Source organism: Malurus melanocephalus, unplaced genomic scaffold (assembly GCF_030028575.1).
Source record: "Malurus melanocephalus ecotype Western Australia unplaced genomic scaffold, MMel_1.1 scaffold_5, whole genome shotgun sequence".
NCBI classification, from domain to species: domain Eukaryota; kingdom Metazoa; phylum Chordata; class Aves; order Passeriformes; family Maluridae; genus Malurus; species Malurus melanocephalus.
Genome location: NW_026623237.1, coordinates 5385134 through 5408312, shown reverse-complemented (window position 1 = coordinate 5408312; position 23179 = coordinate 5385134). Strand labels below are relative to the sequence as shown.

General features: G+C 39.9%; 1 protein-coding gene across 6 annotated transcripts; it reads left to right on the top strand.

Moving 5' to 3' along the window:
• The first annotated feature begins 669 nt into the window (after nt 1-669).
• MOCS1 (molybdenum cofactor synthesis 1) lies at nt 670-21274 on the top strand. 6 transcript variants are annotated; one of them, XM_057371084.1, is made up of 10 exons: nt 670-816; nt 1450-1617; nt 6416-6580; nt 10818-10879; nt 12194-12305; nt 12577-12689; nt 13334-13444; nt 14238-14358; nt 15652-15714; nt 19726-19790. In XM_057371084.1, the coding sequence occupies exons 2-9, from the start codon at nt 1461-1463 to the stop codon at nt 15705-15707; spliced, it is 897 nt and encodes a 298-aa protein (XP_057227067.1). In that variant the 5' UTR covers nt 670-816; nt 1450-1460; the 3' UTR covers nt 15708-15714; nt 19726-19790. The 6 variants fall into 6 exon arrangements, with proteins under 6 accessions (XP_057227067.1, XP_057227058.1, XP_057227030.1 ...); XM_057371075.1 differs by having other exon boundaries at nt 671-816; nt 15652-15699; nt 19726-21274; XM_057371047.1 differs by lacking the exon at nt 6416-6580 and having other exon boundaries at nt 759-816; nt 15652-15699; nt 19726-21274.
• Nucleotides 21275-23179: the final 1905 nt, after the last annotated feature.

Sequence of the window (23179 nt, the reverse complement as noted above, 5' to 3'; positions counted from 1 at the left end):
CATTTTAAAAATTAATATTGTTTTTATGTATTTTGGACAGGTGTTCAGAATCACATTTCTCTTCCACAATGCCCTGCATTATTTGTCATCTTTAACTGAGACAAGCCTTTTGAAAGTATTCTGTTATATGGATTTAGGCAGGAAGACCTTACTGGAAATCGTTTTGAAACAGATATCATGAAACATAATTGTATGTAGSACTAATTCAGTTTTGCTATTAACAAGATGTTATGTCTTGCCCATGAAATACGGTAGGAACACCAGCAGAGATGCAATGTTTCATCAGCTTCTGGTTCTCCTGTGCTGAAGGGCAGGGCCCTTCTCTATGATTTCATTTACTCTGTAAATGGACTGTAGTGAGATTAGGTGATTCTGGATCATTGATTCTAGGAAGTGAAGAGACAGGCAGTTAAGCAAAAAAACCTTGTATTCTGCACAAAATACCTGAAGCACCTGTGGCAAAGACAGGTATCTTAGAGGCACAGGGAAAATTGTAGAAATGGAATTAAGTAGGGTGTGAAACTTGATCAATAAATGGCCAGTTTTGACAGTGTTTTTTGGACAGCTGTCTATGTGAGGAAGAATGGAATAATAATCATCAGTTGAGTTCAAAGTAGATATTTGCACAGCAAGTTGACAGGGTGACTATTCAAATATTTAACACTTGCCTGTTTTTGTTACAGGAATTGCAGAGCTCAGGAAGAGGACGCTTTGTACTGGAACATGCTGCTCCCTTCTCTGCGTTTTTGACAGACAGCTTTGGGCGGCAGCACAATTACTTGCGGATTTCTTTGACTGAGAAGTGCAACCTCAGGTGTAAGTGTCTGCTGGTTCCTTGCACAAAGCTTTTCTGCACATATTGTGCAAAGGCTAAGGTTTGGGTTAGGGTGCTATTGCTGTGTTTGCCCTGTGCTGTTTCTTGTCTTCACAAAGTAATGGTAAAGGACAGATAGAGACTAATTGGGGCTGAGCTGTTGATGGGATGGGGAATCAGGAGCAAACCTAGGGATCTGCCAGAGACAGGTGGAAGTGACAGGTCTTTTATCAGACTTGGTGTGGTTTGGATAATGATGCTTCTGTGCCCAAAGTCTCTGTAAGCAGAAGAGCTTATACCTAGGCATTCCCACAGCTACATCTGCAAAGTCTGTGGTGATGGCCCAGTACTTGCTGGTTTAACTTGGTACCTCTGTTTGAATGCACGTTAAATAGAAATTAATCATCTTTTCCTTCAAAGTGGATCTGTTGTAATTTTGAGGCACATCAAATTAGTCTTGCGTTTTCCTCTGAAGGAAATCAGGATATTGTTAGGAGATTTTAAAATTTTTGCACAATTGGTTTCATTTGACATCTATTAAAGACAGTTGCCCATGATGCCTTTTTTTATCAATATTAGATTAATTGTTGCTGGGGTTTTTTTTGCCTCATGTATTTCTGCAATCTTTGTTTCAGGTCAGTACTGTATGCCTGAGGAAGGTGTTCAGTTGACTCCAAAATCAGAGCTACTAACTACCCAGGAGATAATCACCCTAGCCAGACTGTTTGTGAAAGAAGGTGTGGAGAAGATCCGACTGACAGGTGGAGAGCCACTTATCCGTCCTGATGTGGTGGATATTGTGGGTGAGTTCCAAATCAGTACAGTGTTTCAGACTGACTTGCTGCATGTCAATCCAAGAATTGCACTTACAACTGTCTATTAACACAGTCTGGCAAGCTGAAGAATGATTACACATTTAGCCATGGTGCTTTTTCCCAACTCTGTGAAATGCAAGATACCTTTCAAAAAACTTCCAATTCTCTTTTCCTGCTTGGATGGGATTTATGTCTTTTTGTATTATACTAGCTAAACTTAGCACTGTTTTCATATTCAACATCTACTAGAGTAGCTTGCAATAATGCAGCCTGAGGGTGAAAAACCAAGAATTCATATGACCAGGTCCTCACTGGGGAGGAACAATTGGTATGTGCTTATAAACAAAACAAACTTTCCCTTTGATTTTTTAGGAGCAGGTTTTTTTGTGGTTTTGTTTTTTTACTGTGATAACAAATGTCAGTTGCTTATGTTTATTAAGGAATGGTGGGAATACCTCTGTTTTTACATTTATTGATGAAGACTATTACTTCAGTGGAAGGTAAATTACTCAGTAAATTATAAAAGTCTGTCTGCTTTGATTTGTATTGTGTTAAATGGCCTGGATCTTTTYCCTTGAGTCAGGTGTTCTTTTTCTTTGTCCAAAGTCTCATATGTTAAGAAAATTTCAGTAGATTTGTGTAGTGGCAATGTATTGGATCAAGGTTTGTGTAGGCAGGTGCATTTTGGTGTATTGTAGACAACTGAACTTGTCTGTTTCTGGACATATGGCCTTCTAAGTATGGAGATAAGAAAGTATTTATGTGGAAGGTGAAGGTCTTGAAAGAAGAGAAATTGCCTATCAATACAATGAGTTTTTGTGCAGAAAACAGYTGGTTTCTGCCTCTGATCTGTTATGTTCAGGGTTTGGAAGACCTTTTCCAAAAAAGATTACTTCCAAAGGAAGCAGCAGAGCAATGTTGTTTGTAAAACTGTTTTAGCTAGAAAGGGTGTGACTGGAGTGAGCTGGCTTGTGAGGAGTTCTGAAATTGCACTAACATTTTGGAACTCTGAAATATCATTGTTTGGGTTATTTGGCCATATGTGATGGATTTGAGGTATTTTTAGAATTGAGAGAGCTATATACCTTTCGAGAGACATGTTTCTTTCAAGATAATGGATTCTTTCCAAGGATAATAGATATAATTATTGGCTTCTATAATAGGGAACCAGATTTATAAAATGGGTTGCAGCTTAAAATACAATAACACTTTGCTGTTCAGCATATAGTGTTGGCATGAAAACAAATTGAAATCAACAGTGTCATCAGTTCAGCACAGAACTTTCTTTCCTAGTGTGTTATAGGCACATTCTTTATTTATCAGTGGTAGCCAATGACTTACGCTTAACACAGCTGTTCTGATGTTGACAGTCTAAGTGGAGTAGTCAGGCCACTGCAACATAATTGTTGTATTGCTGCAATCCAGAAGTAYTGGTACTGGAAAGATAAACATCTTTTTGTTTTGCTTTACTCCAATGGTAGAATTCTCAGAGGTTTATTTTTGTGCTAGAAAGAGAGAAGTGGATCTTTTTGAGCTACTGGATTTTCATTATTCTGCCCATGTTCATGTTCACAGCTGAACTTTGACAAATTCATAGTGGTCATTTTAATGGATGACAACAGTCATCTTGGGGTAAAGGTAAGGGATGCTACGATGTTTCTGCTGTTGCATTAGTTCATTCTGTCTTGGATTTGTATTAATATGCCTGGGTTTTTTTAAGGCCTATTGAATTAGGTCTACAAGCACTTCCGGTCTTCTCAGATTTTGGTGTTACTCTATAGTGCCCCAGTCTGGATTCAAGATAAGAGTCTCAAAACTGAATAGATCCATGTAATAACTATGGGAAAACTCATTGAAGGGAAATCAAGCCAAAAATGTCTTCTGCAGAATTTTAATAAAGCATCTTTATTGAAGCCATCTTAGCAYAATGTACTGGTTTGGTCTGGGATAAAGTCTGGTTTTCCAGCTGATTTAAGAGAAGCTGGCTACAGTATCTCAGGTGCTGAATGGAGTTGAGGTTTAAGGTAGGTTTATTTTCAGCAAGCCTTTTTCCACTCTATAAATGATCTGTGAAATACCAGTAAAGCTCAAAAATGTTAATGCTGGATTTCTATTACCATTTTTTAATACTCAAGTTCAAGTTTTTTAGTTGCTTCAATGAAGAAATGTAATTTGAAGCTATTGTAGGAGACCATGCTATTGAGAGACCTTCTACAGTTCCTTAGATTATTTCAAATCCACATTAAAGGATGCACATACATAAACTATGAGTCAGCATCTAACAGTTGCTGAAAGCTAAATTATGTCCTGGGGACTGCTGAAGACGTATGTTTGAGAGTTTTCTGAAGCAGCTGATAGTGGAATGTAGAATCCATCTCCTTTGAGATACTTAGAGTTTAAATAAGCACCAGATATGAACTCTGTGATAGCTGTTYGTTATTAATAGTCTGAGGAGTACACATCTGCACTGACAAAATAATTTTCCATGGGRTGGAGGATGGACTATTGGATGACTTTTTATAGCAACATACCCATTTCAAGAGTGAAGTGATGTAGGGTAGRCTTGGTAGTTCATGTGTTAGGAGATACACACACCTTTTCTGGACTCAATCAGAAGTGCAGTTAAGGAAATGATTGGAGGAGAATATGTAAGAAACTTATCTATTTAAGAAGATGCTCCTGATCCTAAAGGAAAAAGGAAGTGTAAAATGGTTTRCATGATGGCTTGAATTTGACTTACAAGTTTTAGCTTTATGCTATGGACTTTTCTACTTAGTAGATTTTGTCAGTTGCCTTTGTGGTGATTGGTGCTAAAGCAGTGACCAAAGGTCAGCAAAAGGATTTAATACATGTACAAAGAGAGTTACACAGTTATGAAGTCTCTTTAATACCTTTTGAATTTAGAGGTCAACACACCAAAAAACCCAAGACAATGGGAAGGTTACACTTAGTAGAGTGTTCTGACTGGTTCTTTTTAACTAGTTGGTGTTAATGTTGAGCCTCCATCTCTAATTTGTCACAGTTGTCTACTGTCCAGTTTGTTACTACAGGTGATCCTATGTATTAATGTATTTTCAGTGCCTCATCCTGTATCTTGCCCTGTCTGATAAGGAAGAAGGTACATGGACATCAGCTGCTGCCTGTGCTCACCTAATCAGCTAAAGCTGCTTTTTAAAAAATTTTCTATTTTAGGCTGCAGAATGACATTAGTTTTATTCAAGACCTTTATGCATTTTACATTTCTAGCAATGAAGTGTGTATGGCACCTAGACTTTTTTTCTCAGTTGTTCTGAGGCTGAGCATCTTGTGCATTCTGAGGCTATAAATAAAAGCAGTGATGTTCCTAAACTATCCTCTGGCTGCAGTGTGTATCCTTTTACTCTCACGAAGATTAGGATGCTAGTGATAGCTAGTATTAAATAATCTTTGCCAAAATTGAGCCAGTAGCACTTGTCCTCTAGGAGGAGGTTATTCTTGGTCATTTGGGAGGATTTTAAGAGGTGAAGGCCAGGAAGAAAATCTCTCTTAGTAAAGATTGCTCTTTCCCTACAACCTCATGTCTTTATGGAGCTCTCAATTATGTTCCAAAATGCTGCTGCTGTAAACTTCAGCATCTTTGCTSTGACCTAGCTTGACCCGTTCCAAAGTCCTGAACTCAGCTTAGGGTGAATATTTTGAAAAGRGCTGGGAAATGAGATAAAGCAGAAATAAAGCCCTTATCAACATGAACAAATAGAGGTAAAATAATGAGGTAAAAAGGGACTATGAAATATTTGTGCTCTAACTACAGCTGCCTCAAGAGTAAGGGTTCTTCAAATATTTCTTGAATAATTAGGGTGGAGGTAGGGTGGAGGTTATGAGGGAGGGAGGAAAAAACAAAGTAAATTACTTYGCTGTGGCTTCTGCAAGTTGTTTATCAGGTATTCTGATAACTGGAGGTTTGAAAGCCTGTTCTTTGGAGATGTGGTATGCTGAGGATTTCTGCATTTGACTTCTGAGGGGGCAGCTCTTTTCTAAAATCTTAATTTCATTACATTAACTGTTTCTTACACTGTTTTCTTTTGTTAGCCAGCTTTTAGCGTCTTGCGTAAGTGCTCTCCAGTTGGCCAAGCTACCACTGGTAATGGAAATATTTCAGTTGTCAAGTGCAAGTGTTTTGTTCCTTTGGATTCTCTGTAATAGTCTAATATGTTGACCTTTTTCTGTTTAGTTAGGACTGCATGTGGTATTTCTTTCAGTAGTTTAAAGTCACTGCTGCTGGCAGCTACTTCTGGGATAGAACTGGTTTTTGGTAAAGCATTGTAGGATAGAAGTTACTAAATAAACWGTTAGGTCACGTGTCAGTTGTGAAAGTGCTGGCTTGCCGCTTATTATTATTGCAGAACATAAAATTCAGTTTGCAAAGGTAGATGAGGAAAAGAAAGTACACAAAATCAGGGACTGCCTTTCAACAGTAAAGTAGGTATTTACTCTGAGAAAGAGTATTCTGAGGAACAAAATTAGTGTCCATTTTAATAAAACAAAACTTTATCACCAGTTTTGCTTGCAATAAACTGCTGTCTCTCATACCTTTTGAWATGGATTTTTGCTAGAATTGGTCTCTTAAACTCCTACAGCTGGAAGATGGCTGAAGCACTGAAGTGTCCACATTTTCCTCACACCAAAGTATCACAAAAAGTGTTCTTCTTTCTTTGTTTCACAAATCTTATGGATCTTTTGTGTAACTTACCTCTTTTGTGTAGTTTACCTACTTCTTTAAAGTGTTCTTTTACTTTTTATTTCCTAGGTCAACTGTACAAGCTAGAAGGGCTGAAAACCATTGCTGTCACAACCAATGGGATCAACTTAACCAGACTGCTGCCCCGACTGAAGGAGGCAGGACTGAATGCCATTAATATTAGCCTGGACACTTTGGTGCCAGCTAAATTTGAGTTCATTGTCCGAAGGAAAGGTACAAACTTGTCTTCTAAGGCAACTGTGTTAATACTTGCAGGAATGTTGTGAAATGTTTGCTATATCTTTTGCACTCAGTTACTTTGGGAGGGAAATTAATTGCTGTAATTTTGAGGCTAGGAAAGGCAGTCTATACTAGCTTATTTAAGAGTGACTTCTTCTTTCTTTTGACAATGCTTAGGCAGACAGAGCCCCTTTYATTGGAGTTGATAGAGGATACTCAACTCAGCTCAGTTAGTTATATAGTCTATGAATGATTAGTCATAGATCTCAAGAGGACTCTCGATCAAATCTTGTATTTGTCTTGTGTGCTGCTCTTCTTTAGTACTGCTCAAAAAACCCACATGTTCCTGCTATAGTATCTGGGGACAAAGCTGCTGCAAGAACTGAACTTCTTGTCATGAAYAGTGGCAGTTTCTGGAAGTTATGTTTGGGGTGTGCTAGCAGAGGTCTCTCTCACTTGTGGTTAGTGATGTTCCATATCCACTACTTTTTCATAGGAATAAACATAAACCATGCCTGAGGTAATTTGAGGAGGACTACTGGCTTTGTAATTTCTCTCCTACTGAGCAAGTAATTCCAGATAAATTTCAAAAATGCTTGGATATGCCCAGTGTTACAGATCCTTGTTTAAATTAATCCTGAAGCTGATCATTCTAAATCTGGCAAAACTTCTAAGTAGCCACCAGATGGTGCAACAGCCTCAGCTAGATGAAGGGAAAGGACTGTAGGAATCTGGAAAGCTGTGAGAAGTAATGCCAGTGTTTGAATCACTGCTATCAAAGTTCTGCTGGCAGGTGTGGAAAGGTGTCCTTGTCAACAGTCTCTATGGGAGCACTACTTCAGGTTTCTGTGTCATGGTGTAGAAATCAGTTCCTATCATAAATCTGACTGGAGCCTTGCCCTTCCTGTGTGTGCTATTGCATTAATCTGGTTGTGTCATGGCACAGTTGGCTCCCATAGTGGTATCTGGGAGTATCCAATCACAACCAAGTGTTGACTGTGCTCTTTCCTTCTGCTCTCTGTGTTTGCATATTACCTGGTTTGTGACATTCAGTAGGAACAAGCCCTTCTTCTGCTACTGAAGGGGCAAACTTGAGCCTCCAGCTTCCTGAATTATAAGGCCACACATCTTCATATCTGATTAGAAGCTGTTAGAAATGTGCTGCTTATATAGTAAACTAAAAGCTACTAGGGAATGAATGTAATTTTTATTTACATAAATATTCTCTTTTCTTTAAAAGTGAGAAATTGCTTAACTGAACAGCATAGACAACAAACAAGGAAGTTTCTATTACTCAATATTTTTAAAGAGGAGAAAAAGGTCTCTAAATCATAGATACTTTTTTCTAAGCAGAAATCAGGTAAAAACAGTAGCATTGAATTTGGTTGTTRGGTTTTTTTTCTTTCTTTTGTTAAGGTTGAAGGCTGAAATTATGTAAAAATACTTTCCTTTTTTTTCTTTTTTTTTCCTTTTTTTTTTTTTTTTTTCTTTTTTTTGAGGGTTTTTATTTAATAGGAGGTTTCCAAGTATGGAATGAGCAGAGAATAGAGTGCCTGCCCTACCCTGTCTCCTGTGGCAGTTCCAGAGGCAACAAGATATAGCTTTGTTAAGGTGAGAGGGATTCCTGGCCTTGGACTCGTACAGGCTGATAACTTCTCTGGAAAGTAAAGGTGGCATCTGATTATGGAGTTTGCCAGGAACCTGAGCAACTTGGGATCATTTTTTTTGTTTTGCTGGAAAGTCAAGAGTTTTAAGAAGATGCAGCAAATATGTATCTTTGGTGCAGTTGCCCTGTATCACATCTGTTCTTGCAAATGATTAGGATGGACARAATGACTGTGAGATCATCAGAGATTTCACTGATGTGTGAAAGTACTTTAAAGTTTCGTRATATTTCTGCTTCCCAATCTGCCACATTCTAAGGGATGAACAAATGAAAAATGCTTTCATGCAGATAGCCAGTCTAACCTGTTTCATGGCTTGTCCTTTTTTTTTGTTTCATATAAGGAAACTGAGGTAATGATGTACTGTAATTGTAACATTAAATATAGGCTTGAAGCCTTTTTTCCTGTAAAGATTATATGCTGGGAAGTTTTGTTCCACATAGGATTTTTCTGGAYGGCTCTAAAGTTCTCTGTACTATAAAGCTGGCTAAAGTTCTGATTTCAGAAGAAATCAAATATGATGAAAATATTGACATTTTTCACTGGGTGAAAGAGGAGGAGTGGTTGCTTGCTGCCCTTTTTAGTTACATTGAGTTTCTTCTTTCTGTAATGCTGAGGTCAGACATAAGATTTTCTGAGCAGTTGCAGAGCTTTTTGATCCCATTTGTGGCTATGGACTGTGCTTAGAGCAGTATATTATCTCTCTTCCCATATTCCACCTGCAGTCTTGCTTAATCAGAATGAGATATCCCACAGATGCTGCAAACTTCTTGGGCACATGCACAATTAGGTGGTGATTGAGAAGGGTGACAAGCCATGGCTTCAAACAGTTGCTTACAAGCATTATTTCATTGTCTTCTGTTTGCTCTTCACCACTCTTTTTGCAGCCACGACTAGCATTAGAACTGGCTTATTAAATAATTGTATCTTCTCCTTTTTTGTGTCCATGCATTATGGTATCTTTACTAGCCAGAGAGCAGTGATGTGAAATTTTTGTCTCTTTCCTTTTCTCTTTCTCTGATTTTGAATGCAGCTAATATTAAGTATGCACAGAATGCTATTGAGTTGCTGCTTTTTTCTGCTAAAGCACCTACAGAGTAATGAAGTTATGATCTCTTCACTAGACAATCTGGTAGATCATAGGGAAAGGAGGATGATGGACCTGTGCAGACAAACATGACTAGGAGCAGCATGGGGATTGTCAGCACAAACTTCTGAACTATACTGCTCTTTTATTAGCATGTGTAGAGTATTTGCTGCTGAATATTACAGCTTTGGAAGAAGGAGCTTAGTCTCACAAAGTATTTGGTCTCATATACCCAAGTTTCACTTGCAGATTGGGAATGGAACTTAGTCTAGAATGTGCCCGGGTAGAAGAGGCATTCACAAACATGAAGTGAGCAGTTGAGCACCCCTACTCGYCAGAAATGTGTGTCCAGAGCTCAGGAGTTTACTGTCCCATCCTTGCTYCCCTTTGTTTTCTGCCAGCTGCTGAGTGTGGCAGGGAGGGAATAATATGCCAACTATGAAATTGATGCCTTCATGAAAGGTCTTAACTTTAAATGAAGTTGACAGAAGGAGTGGTTTGAATGAGATCATTAAGAGACTTTCCTAAATGACTTTGGAATTCTAAAACTGCGTTGTTGCTTTATTTTTCTTCCAGCTTTAAGAGGTATGTGTAGGGGCAAAGATACTTGCTCTAAATTAAATATATACTTGTGTTTGAGAGCATCTGGTAGGTGTAGGCCACACAAAATGGTAGGAAGAAACTGGGCACTTSGTTCCTTGAAGTCTGTAGTTTTTGATACCTTTCATTTGTTTTTGAGGGTCAAAGGTCAARTGAACTGCCTTCCTGAATGCTCTAATCTCTGCCACATTTTGTTCACTAATTTCCCATGTTTGGTCATAGTAATGATGATCCTGAAAAATGCTGCCTCTGATCTTCTGACTAATGGATAGTCAGTAGCTTTGGGAAGCCAATTACATCTGTAGCCAGGTTTGAACAGGGAATCAAGGGCCTTTTGTTTGTTCCTAAACACACTTCACCCCAAATGTACTTTAGAAAATTCCTTTTAAAAATCTCTTAGTACCATTGCTGTCTGATTCAGAACAATGAAATTCTGCCATTGTAGCAAAGACATGAGCCATTACTGTAAAATAAACATTAATTTATTATTCTTTTTTCATTTCATCTGAAGAAAGTTCACAAATTCTTTCCACTCCCTTTAAGAAGAATGTAACACAAGGAAAGGGACTTTCAGGGAAGTGGAGAATCATGTTAATAATACATAGATATCTAATGATGTAAAAAACCATACCAGTATCATTGCTTCAATACCAGATAAATACTGATCTCAATAACTTGAGCACAGTAACACTGGTAGTGTTTGGGCTTATGGTGGGAGTATAATTAAAATCTCATTATTTGCAGCTTTTCTTACTTGCAGCCCTGTATACTGAATCAGAATGGTTTTTATTTGTCATCTTTTTGTCTTGTACTTAATAACCTCCTTTTGCATTTTGCTTTTAAACAATAAAGATTGTTTTTCACTCTTTTTGTATCCTAGGCTTTCATAAGGTAATGGAAGGAATCCACAAAGCTACTGAACTTGGCTACTGTCCTGTTAAGGTAAAACCAGTGTTTATTTACTCTGAAACTGTTGTGTTTTACCATACATGCAGATCCCCTGATAAGGAATTAATTATATTCCATCTCACCTCCCACCCCACCCCATGAATAATTTTTAATGAAACTGGAGAAAAAATTGAAGATCACATCAAGAAGTAACAAGAACAATTCATGTCATCTCCTTGTGCAGCTGAGGGTGCAGGTTTATTKCCCTCAGCCTACTGATTGTGTCACTACAGGATGCCCCTGCTGTGTACTTGGCTCCCCCTGCCCTTTCTATTGAATTGGCACTTGTCTGACCCACCTGTGRGCCTGGCCAAGGCAGTTAACAGGCAGGAGCTAACCTGCAAAAAGACATTAATTTTCTCCTGTTTTGTTCTCTTTCAGCTTCTTAGAGCAGATTATTTTGAGAGGCAGTGTGAGAGGGAAAGCAAGTTAGAGGGTGCAGGTAGACCAGCTTCACTTGGAACTTCACCCTAACTCAGCTGTTTGTAGTTCTGCACTTGTAGTTCCTTTCAGTGTAGTGCCTTTCAGTTTCACCAGTTCTTTGGAAGTTCTGTTATGTATAAGCAGCTTTGGCTATAGAGCTGTGAAAACCCTCTGAAATTAAACTAGGTTTTAAGCTTTCCTGAAAACTCTTAAAAACTGTGGTCCATGATGTTTGGACATACAAGGCAGCCTTTGCTAACAGAAGTGTTTTAGCAACTCCACAGCTTTCTGTTGTTTTTTACAGAGGGCATGAGGCTCCAATGTAAATATTGCTTATGARGAGTCTATGGAAAATTCAGTGTTAACCTCTCTTTTGGAGGAAGGCAGAGGTAGTTATGCTGTAACCTGTGGTTATGGAGTGTGCTGTGAACACTCCTTGTCCAGGGAATGTATCTGTGATATGCCCTAGAGAGTGCTGTGGAAGGTAACTTGCCAGTACTTCTACCGAATCCATACAATGTAGAACTGGAGAGTGGAGTTGTCATTTTAAACAGTAAAAGCAGCCATACCTTAGATGGGTAAGACAGTGTCTGTGTTACCTAGCTTTTATATTAGTTTTCGATGTAGCAAGACAACTTGAACAACTTTAGGTTGTTCAACAACCTAAACAGTTAGGTTGGATGTAAAAACTTAGACAAGTTAGGCAGAAATTATTATCCATACCACTGCAATCCTGCCAACTTCTCTCATCATTTTTCTTCCAAAAAAAAGAAAAAAAGAGTTATTTCTATCTATTTTGCCTTCTGCAAGGACTATGAAACCTTGTGTAAGTGGGAAGAAAGTCTTGCTCCCCTCATAAATTTCAGGTGTGTGCTTTACCCACAGGTGAACTGTGTGGTGATGCGAGGCTTCAATGATGATGAAGTGCTGGACTTTGTGGATTTTACAAAGGATCTGCCCCTTGATGTGCGGTTCATAGAGTACATGCCCTTTGATGGTAAGTACTCCTGCTCTGAGATTCTTGTTGGACAGAAGTGAGCTTGTCTCTGGAGGGGCTGATGAGCTCTTTTAGGGAATTAGGAATTGCCTGAATTCTATGTTGTATCTTTTGCAGCTTATCTGCTTCCCTAGATAAGCTGTAGAAGGATAAGTTGGGGCTGGCACACTTTTGGCTAAAGTGAGATTTATGGAGAATGTGAAGGTGATTCTCTGCTAATTAAGAAAATAAAATCCACAGTCTAAAGTTAGGCTGATTTTCTTAATTCTAGGTAATAAATGGAACTTCAAGAAGATGGTGAGCTACAAAGAAATGCTTGATACAATTAAACAGCGATGGCCTGAATTGGAGAAATTACCCTGTGAAACTTCCAGCACAGCCAAGGTGGGATTGGACAAAGAACATGTGAAATGTGCCCCCATTCCTCCCCTGCCCCAAATCCCCAAATTGTCCCAAGTTCAGCATTRATATCTGACATCCAAGTAAAAAATACTCCATGTAGTAACTCTTGGGTTTTGATCAAGCGGCCTGCATGAGATTTAATGTGCATTAAGTGCTAGTGTTTACCTTTACAAAGTGTTTTCTAGATGTGTGTCAGATATAAAGAATGCCAGGCCTGTATCCTRTGTTTACAGCTTTTGAAACTTTTGTTAGCCTATATCTCCACATTAACAATCCTGATGGAACAGTTGTTCATAAAAAAAAAAAAAAACTATTGCTTTAGAGTGTACAGTGTCACATGGGGATTTCTAGCTCATGGCTGCCTGAGTATCATGCTGCCTACTGGCATCCCCTGTTAGTTGATAACTACAAGAGCAAGTATTTAAGAAGTTTGGGAATTTCCAGAAACAGGACAGAATAGACTGGAACACCTGATAAAACTGATTTTGTTTTATTTTGTTTTTGTTTTGTTTCTATGTTATCTTAGGGCTGAAGAAAATCTATGTTAGAATGTCTTCTGGTCTTCAAGTAGAGCTATAAAAATTAGGAGTCTGTATGTGACTCTTTTCTTGTCTCCATTTCTGTAGAGTTATAAGGTGCCACATTTCCAGGGACAAATCAGCTTTATCACCTCCATGTCAGAGCACTTCTGTGGRTCCTGCAATCGGCTGAGGATAACAGCAGATGGGAACCTAAAGGTTGGTAGTGAAACAGGATTCTCTTTGATTTCATACAGTGAACATAGTATTGAAATTCATCCCATTAAAGTAACTGGGATGTGAAGACTCATAATTATYACCAGCTAATTCCTGTTTATTTATCCTGTATGTATTCTTGTTCCGTCTTGTCAGGCTCTTAGGGAAATGTTGCATCACCTTTTTTCGGTTTCTCTGTTTTGCTACCATAGTTAACTTTAGCTGTAAAACATGATTGCAGGGCCAATAAACATAAACATTTATTCTAATCTTTGATTCAAAATCATCTTAAACATATGACAAGCAGATGATTTCCCATTAAAAAAGGATCCAAGCAGCTGTGAGGGCTTGGCTTTTGCATTCCACAAGGATCCTGTCTTGTTTCCCAAACAACTTGTAACTCTTCTCCTTCAAGAGTAGCCTGTACATTTGTTCAACGACTGTAGAACAAGGAGGGATAACCATTTCCTGCCACGTTGAAACTGGCAGTTTCTGGGGGAAAATTAAAGTTTTCAATTAAAAATTGGCACTTATGCATTGTCACCTGATACTGACAACAGCTGTGCTGCTGCCTAATGTCAGATGACCGAGGCAGCCTGAAGGCCCAACGAGCTTAGGCTGCATAAACATCCTAGGCTGTCTGCGTGCACATGAGGAGAGGTAAAGAAAATAATCTCTGTAAATGTTCCCTTCTCTCCAAAGCTCTTCACTCTGAGATTAGTACAAAATACTTGTAAAAGTGATTTATTTTATTCTTTCTCATTTCTTCTCTTCTGCTTCCCTGGGTTGGCTTCAGGTGTGCCTTTTTGGGAATTCTGAAGTGTCCTTGAGGGATCACCTACGGTCGGGTGCCTCAGAGGAAGAGTTGATTCAAATCATTGGAGCAGCAGTGGGAAGAAAAAAGAAACAGCATGCTGGTATGTTCATTGTTCTTGAGAAATAATAGCAACAGCAGTGATAGGGAAAACTTGTAATCTTCCATGAGAGTTAGAATCCAGACTGTCTGAAAGAGTTTCAGAATGACTTTTGTTCTCAAATAGATGTGAATACCACTGCTCATGACAGCAACAGCAAAGTGTAAAGCTAAGTAGTTGTACTGGATCCCTCTTCTTTTTCTAAATTAGTTTGCTGTAAAAGAAGTACTCAGACTAAACTGAGCTGTCAATCCATTAACATGTTTCTAGAAGTGACAAATCTCTTTTTCAGTGTACAGGAATTTGTAGGCACTCATCTAGTGCTCTGCATAAGGTCATCTAATGCTCTGCATAAGGTCATGACACAAGGTCCACAATGATGCAGTCACATCCTCAGGCTGTATTAATCTTTTCTGAATTTATATTGATATAAACATTCACATCTGAACCTAACTGTATTTTTGTAATCTGGCTCCAGCTGGGAATGCTGGCCTCTTGTACATGAACTGGCTTTGTGATCGTGGGTTAGTCCCCTAAAAATATGCTCTGGACCTTTTTTTTTTTTTTCAGATTCTGACAGATTAATAACACTAAGTTTTCTCCTTTTTTCCTAACGTGTGAAACAAATTTGAAGGTAGCTTTTACATCTGAGCATAGACTAAGTTGCAAAATACATTGGTTTGACCCAGTTAAAATAGTTACCTAAGGGAAGGAGTGGGTGGATTCCTTTATTAAAGGGGTTCCTTTATTTGTAGATCATTTATTTATGAATTTCTGGTTTGGGAAAGCAGAGTGTAGCTGTGGAAGAGTCTACTAAAGGCATTTTGCCATCAGCAGCATTTACTTAGCATTGTCTCTCTTCTCCCAGTTTGTGTTAACCTCAGTATTGTCCCTGGGTTTTTCTGTGATAGAACTTCTTTAAACTGGAACACTTATTAACTGCTTATCTGTAGAACTACTACAATCAAATACCATTGCTAGAGACAAGATAATCTCAAACTGTTTGAATCCTWTAGTAGGTAGACTGTAATTCACATTATAGCAAGCTTTCTGGGAAAGAGTTCTACAGTGTGATAGTCCCATAGCAGCTGGATGCCTGGAGACTTCRGCTGCTATAGTTTTCAACAATACCACTCTAGATTGCTCCTCCTCCAGTTCCCTTGGTCTTTACTGAGCTTTGTTTTTCGTACCATGCAGGTTGCACTGTGAAGAACAGAAAACTAAATATGTAAAGCACATGCATGACTTAAAGCCTAAAAAGCCAGGATTTTTATGTGTTCCTTATTTTATTTCTAGGCATGTTTAACATTTCCCAGATGAAAAACCGGCCAATGATCCTGATTGGTGGGTGACAAATCAGTACGTAAAAAATACAATGATTTTGTTCCATTTCTGTCTTTGTGGGAGCAGAGTAGATTGGGCTTTTAAGATTAGCTTGTGGTTCTGCCTTAGGTTTAGGCAAAGAAATGGGCTTCTTAATTAACCAATTATAATTAACATGCTGAAGCGGAAGAGGGAGAAAGGTTTAATGTCCCTTCCAAGCCTTACTCAGTTTTCCAATTGATAGTGCTGGTTTTGTTTTCTCTAATTATGGCAGTTTGTTACATTTTCCAAAGGGATAATCAACTTGCCTACCTTATTTCCTATCAGCTTCCTTTATACTTAAGAAGAACAGTATAGTTACTTGTAAGACAGTTAGGGGTGAGTTTTGACCATATTGCCATATAAATATGGCAGGATATTCTAAGGATGCAGAATGAATTTTTAACCATGGATTAAGAGAGTCAACTTTTTTATAATCTATATAGCCAGCAACCTGACAGAAATGCAAGTGTTCCTACCTCACTACTTCTTCAGAATCTGAGAWGTGAGCCATCATTCTTTTGAAATTGCCTCTTATTGATGTAAAGTCTCAGAACATAACCATGTGACACCTATGAAGCAAGAGCCTTTCTTTTCTTCTAGTGTCTATTTAGGATGTTTGCTAACTCTCCCTTCTGCCTGAAGTTCTGCTTATGAGTGATGTGGCACTGCTGGGGTACTTTTACTGATTTTTTAGTATATCCTTCAGTGTGATTTTACCTACTCCATGCCTATGTTTCCCTGTTCTGTAAGATAGCTATCTTTCCAAAGACTTCAAGAAATGGTTGCAAGAGTTGGCTTTGTAAGATTAATTGCAAGATGTTTTGTTGTTCCTTGCCAACAAGGAATGGGGAAAAAAAAAAAAACAAAATAAGGGTACAAGGCTTGAACATTATGTTTCTAATACAAACTCTATTCCTCCCCTTGATGTTTTGGAACATGTTAGCTGCTGGGCAGCTTAAAATATAGGTTTTAAAACAGGTACCCTTGGGAGGGGAACATTCATTAATTTGCAGGTCTTTGCAATAGGTGATATAATAACAAGTACTCTGTTTTTAAACCAGACCCCTAGGGATTGTACTTTTGTTGCCTTTATTAGGAAATAGAATCCACAGAGGTCTTTGAAATAGGTCTTCACTGGGGATGTTTTTCATTTGGTGCCCGCTTTAAAGGTCCATAATTTTCGATGTTGACTGGTGTGAGATTGGCTTTTTGGGTTTGCTTTTGCTCTCTTGTATTTGGCCACTGCTGCATTGTGTTCCAGAAAAAGGGTAAGCAGGACCTTTTGTTTCAAGTGTGTATTGACTTGCTGCATGAGGAAAAAATTTTATTTGGTTTGGGTTTTTTTAAGATGAAAAATAGTACATTAAACTCTTGACAGCTCACTGGGACCTACAAAAATTTTCAAGTTGCCTTTGAAAGAATTCCCACACTCCAAAGTTAGTATTCATAGCAATGTTTGGATATCTAGAGATCAGATCAATCAGATTTCCTTTTGAAAAGTGTTCTAACATTGTCTGACATGCAGTGAAAGAGGCAGCCTGTCCAGGTCCCCTTCCTTCAGCTTCTTCATGTCCCTTTGAGACTGACTTCTGGCAGTCACTGCATCAGTGGAGAGACTGGAGATGAGTGGAGAGTTTCCCACTGTGACACACGAAGAATCATTAGGAGATTTCCTAATTATGTTTTGAATTACTTACAAACTTCAAATAATGATGGCATGCAAGCAATCAGTGGGGGAGTGTGTGTATGGAATTAATTTAATGAAATTTAATGAATGCTGTGGAAATCRCTAATTGGTTTTGCTAGACCCAGTAAGCCAAACCTGGCATCTTCTCTGCACTGCTGTTGTCCAATCCTTTGCTATATGGTTTGTATCTTATTTCCCTTAATCAAAATATTCCTTTTGGCAGGTTCTTCTTCTCCTGGGTTCACTTCAGTTATGGGAATTTCTTCATTAATTTAAGTTTCTCCGGCCTTTTTTTCTCCCCCTGAGACTGTGCTAGTTGGAAGCAGACAAAATTAAACTTGAGGTGCAGTAATAAGATATAAGGAGATGGAATTTGTCAGATGGTTTCAATATATGGTGCAGTAGAAAGCCATTATCTATTCTTTTTGTAGGTAGATGAACAATTTGGGTGCAAATAGAGATGACTAAGTACAACTTCAAGAAGTGTAGGTTATTCAGAAAAGCAGAGATGCTTTGCACTCATTACAGATTCTTGCTGTCTGTTTACGTCCCACTCTACTTGASCAAACTTCTCCCCCTGCTCCCACCCACGTGTGTTTACCCTGTGGAAGGAAGTACTTGTCTGCCTTTGCAGTCTGGCTTCTCCTGAAAACAAGACACTTTTACGGGGTTTAGCTTAGCTTTAAAGCTAATCTAAGAATCCAGAAGAACAGAGTACTTGGAGTTCCCAGATTTCAAGAGGAGTATTCAGGTTAGGCCCCACTATGAAAAGAGAGAGTAAGAGAAGAGGAATAAGAAAAATGATTATCTGTGCTCTTCTAAAATAAAGCAATGTTGCACTCAGTACATTTATGTCCATTTAATCCAATTCCTCTGAGGTTAACATAAGCCTTCAGATTTACAGGAATCTTAATTTTTGTGGATAGGCCATCAGCTGTAGATGAAAAAAGGCATTTGCCTGAATTTAGGTTATTGCAGTGATTAAAGTCATGAAATCTGTGGTTGATTTAAGCTTCAGGAATTGGAAGTACTTTCAGACCCATGTTTGGAGGCTWCTCTGGATGAAAAAGATGCTAAGTACATCAGTCTCGTTTTAGCAGAGGCTGGGACTAACAAGGAAGAGTTTGGTGGATTTGTTTTTAAAAAAAGGGGGGAGTACAACCAGACCTTTGTCCACAGTGTGCCTGTTACTGTCATGTGGACAGTCTAAGGCGATTCCTGTAGCTTTGAGCAGCAGAGATAGCTCAGCAATATGCAGAGGGGCAGGAAGCTTTGATGCACCTGTGGATAGACTGAAAAGGAGGTACCAAAGGAGGTTATTGACCACAACCTAATTCCACATTTCTCAGAGCAGAGAGGGGAGGAGGTTCAAAAAGAGAAACATGCTTATCAATGGTGCTGTTAAACCAGGGCTTAGCCACATACCTCTTTACTGCTTTCTTTACTTACAAAACATTTTATTCATTTTAATGTGAAAGAGGCTTCTTCTGTCTTCACACTTGGCAYTTAGCCCAGTGCAAATGCCAAAACCAAAGGATTAAATGGTGAAAAGGGGCAGGAGGGCTTACTACCTCTCTGCCAGCTGGGAGCTCTGCCAGCTCAACTTGGAACATGCTTCTGAGTAGATTTAAAATCTATCTGTCAGTGAGAGGACTGTGGTTTTTCCAGTGCTTAAACTTCAGCTGTCATTAGCGTGTTAAGAGCTGGCAATGTTACGAGAGGTTCCCAGCACCCTCTGAGCTTGTAGACAGTGCAGTTGCGGTGCTTCTGGTCCCTGCTGTCCTCAAGTGCTGGCATGACCCTGCCCTGYAGAAGGAGATGAAAGGAGGAAGTGCAGCCACCTATGCTGGGACAGTGGTGTTTGGAAAGGCAGAGTTGAGAATCTGAATGTAAGAATTTCCTATTAACCCTGCCAGGCTTTTGCAAGAAGGGTGGTGCTGGGGATGGTCCCAAATGGATGCTGAGTTGCTGTGACTCACTCTTCTTCAGAACTAATAGTCCTATAAGCTTTCTTGGTTGCTGTTTCTCAAAAGGCATTGATACTTTTTGAAAGCGAGATGTTTCTTTTTGTCAGGGACCTTGAAATGCATGTTCTGAGTCTTGAGGCTTGTAATAGCAAACCCGGAAATGTAGGGAACTGATCAGAGAGAAGAGAAAGAACCACAGGATAAAAGGTGGATGTTTGCGGGTTTATTGAGGTTTTTGCAGCACAGGAAGTCCCAAGCAATGCTCKGACAGGGTTCTCAGCTGCTACAGGCAGCTCAGCTTTCCAGTCTGTAAGATGTTCTTCTCATGTTACTTTTTGTTTTTTTCCCCAGAGYCTGCATTGATGTCATTCCCACTGTGCCAAGATGCCCCACAGAACCCCCCAAATTTAAAACAGTGGGGCCACACATTTAGCCACTGGCTGACTTTGAGAGCAAGTTTACCCAAACAAAAGAGAAAAGCATCAATGAAAAATAAGCTTATAGGACAACTTTTCCTGCCAGGATCTCACACAGAGAAACAGGGGCATACAGCAACAGAAATTCTACAAACCCAGCTCCGAGGCTACTGTGTCTTCCAGAAGGATGCAAGCTCCACATTTGATGCAAAGTGCCTTGATGCTTCTGTTGGCCAAGTTTCTGTGGACTGTCAGTCCAAAGAGGCACATTCAGGATCTCAATTCCATACCAGGGATTCGGGATCTTGCACCAAGGTTCCTCGTGCCTCTGACAGCTTGACTCACACTGATGACGAAGGACGGGCCRCAATGGTTGATGTTGGAGGGAAGCCAGATTCCAGAAGAAGTGCTGTTGCTGGTGCCGTGGTCCTCCTGGGTGAGAAGGCATTCAGGATGGTGAGGCAAAACCAGATGAAGAAAGGGGATGTGCTGGCAGTAGCCCAAATTGCAGGAATTCAGGGGGCCAAGCTGACCAGCCAGCTGATCCCTTTGTGTCACAACATCCCCTTGCACCATGTTGAGGTGTCTCTGAGCTTGGATGAGGCCAGGCATGCAGTGGTGATTCGCAGCTCCTGTCAGAGCTGGGGGAGGACAGGGGTGGAGATGGAGGCTCTCACAGCTGCCAGCCTGGCTGCACTGACTGTGTACGACATGTGCAAAGCAGTCACACATGACATCATCATCCAAGAGCTGAAGCTGCTGAGTAAGACAGGTGGGCAGAGGGGAGACTTCTCAAGGGTCTAAATAATATCCAGATACCTCCAGCCCTCCAAGTGACCATTGCACCTGTTCAGCCTCTGACAGAAGTCCTTCTGCTCAGCTAGTGGGCTTGGAGRCCTCAGCAGATGTGTACAGTACAGCATTGCCATGTCTCCAGCATTGCCTTACTCTGTCAATTCACTGCTGGGTGAGCAGCAGAGCCACTTACCCCTTTTAAAAACCACGTGTGTTTTCTAGAGGACAGACTTCTCCACTCTGCCAATATCTCCATTTCATGTCAGAGTGAGGAAAGATACCACAGAGGTTTTTGGGTTTTGTTTTTGTTTTCTTGCCTTTGTGCTGTGAAATACACCTGCTGTCATCATGCCATACAACTGTGAGCTCTGGAAATGAAGCAACTGCTGAAAGTGCAATATTTGGCAACTATTTTTAAGTCAAGGATTAAGATTTCAGAATTGTGTCCGTCCATTTTTCTCCTGACCTCCTTTGTTGAATTTAGAGGATAACAGAAGAGCACAGCTGCTGAACTTCACCATACAGCAGAGATTATGAATATGGAACAGTCAGGGTCAAGGGGCAACTCCCATCCCTTTGCAGTGTTACCGCTTCCCTTCACAGAATCAAAGAATTCCAGAATGGGTAAGGTTGGAAAGGACAACAGTAGGTCATCAATCTCCCTGCTCAAGCACCCAGACCACATGGGATTGCATCCAGACTGGAATATCTCCCATGAGGAAACCTCCACAAGTTCTCTGGGCAATCTGTTCCAGTGCTAAGTCACGTGCAGARTAAAGAAGTTCAGGTGGAATGTCTTGTGCATCAGTTTCTGCCTGTTGTCCTATTGCTCAGCACCACCGTATTCTTGGCATCTCCCCCTCAGACACTGATACACGTTGAAGAGATCCCCTCTCAGTCATCTCTTYTGGATGCTGAACAGGCTCAGCTACACCATCCTTTCCTCATAAGAGAGTCACCTACAAGCAGGAAATATCCACTTACCAGTTTCAAAAGAAAAAAAAATGGCAGCTGCCCAGTTTTCTGCCTTGGGTGCTCTGTAAAACATGATGCAAAAMCAGGATTTCTGTGTGGAAGAATTATTTTGCTGATCTGAGATCTGAAAGATACGTTTTACAATGTTAGAAGCATGTTCCAGCATTTTGACCTTGCACTGGACATGGATGCCCTGTCTGCATGTTTAAGGGATTAATTTTGCCATGCACGGAAGTATTAAGCTCTCCCTGATTTTAGAAAGAGATGTCATACCAAGCCCTAGAAGACTACAAATTTTTAATGCTACAGTGCAGCTCCAAGTAACCAGCAGTCTGCATAGTCCTGACAGATAAAACAGACTTTAATACCAGTGACCACTTGGAAAATTAAGGTAGTTGCCGTTGCCTCTGCCAGAGTGTTTTACTGCATGTTTCTCTAATTTGCTTTTCATGAGGTCTTCTAGCCTTGGAGAACTTAAGTGTCCCCATAAATGTAGCAGTGGCCACAGTTATGTAGCATTAATTAGCTTTGGTAATTAACTTTCCTAGATAAGAAATTACTTAACACTCTTGTTAATATTGATGGATGCTTTTAAAATGTTAAGTACTCTAAACAGGGTATTACTGGTTTCCTGCTGCTTATGGCTGATGTGAAGTTGCACATGATTCAGGGTGCTCACTCCATACGCACAGGGTTGAAGTCAACTCTAATAAGGTCAAAGATGCTACAAAAAAAAGCATCTTTAGCTTTGSAAGTAGCTGCCTCTCATGAAATAAGGTTAAAGTATTGTGAGCACACCACACTGCCACGCACATCCTGCTCACTTAAAGTAAGCACAGGTCTAAGATGAGGCGGCAATAGGCTTTACTACAGATCCTTCACAAATCTCATACACCAGCTGCCACAAAAAAACATTATTTCCGTTGCAGGGGAGTTGATTATTTGTTGTCACTGTGATACAAGGTACATACAGATATAGCAACTACAGCTGAAAGGGAAAGGAATCTGGAAWGCTTGATGCCCAAGCTCCATCAGCTCAGTACATTGATTTGGTTTAGGATTGGTATTTCCCCATTAATGTTCCACTGCATTCTCACTCCTTCCTCCCTGTGGCGCAGCTGGACAGGAGAATTGGTGGCACAGTGGATAAAAATCATGGGTTCAGATAAGAACAATGTACTGGAGACAGCAATGGCATAAGGAAATGAACAGTAACAGCTCGAGTAACAGGGCACAGGCACTACCTGACCTCTCCCTTAGTGGAAGATACTCCTTCCCTGGGCCCCAGAATAACCTCCCCATGCTCCTAGCCATGCCCCCTYCTGGCTCCTGCAAAAATTAACCAGGTCCTGGGCAGAACCAGGACAATCTACATTCATTGTTACAGTCTTGACTCCCTGTCATTCCYAGGAGTGTACCCAGCACTGCCATGCTGACACCAACAATGGCAAATAAAAGAGACTGAGTTTGTCTGTGGAACTGCTCTGCCCGTAGCACAAAAGTTTCCTTAGCTCAGCGTGGAAACTAAGTGCCAGGAAAAAGAAGCACAYGTGTAACCTGCTAAGTTGACTGACTTACACAAGCACTTACCTCCTYTCACTACACACAACACACCCTGC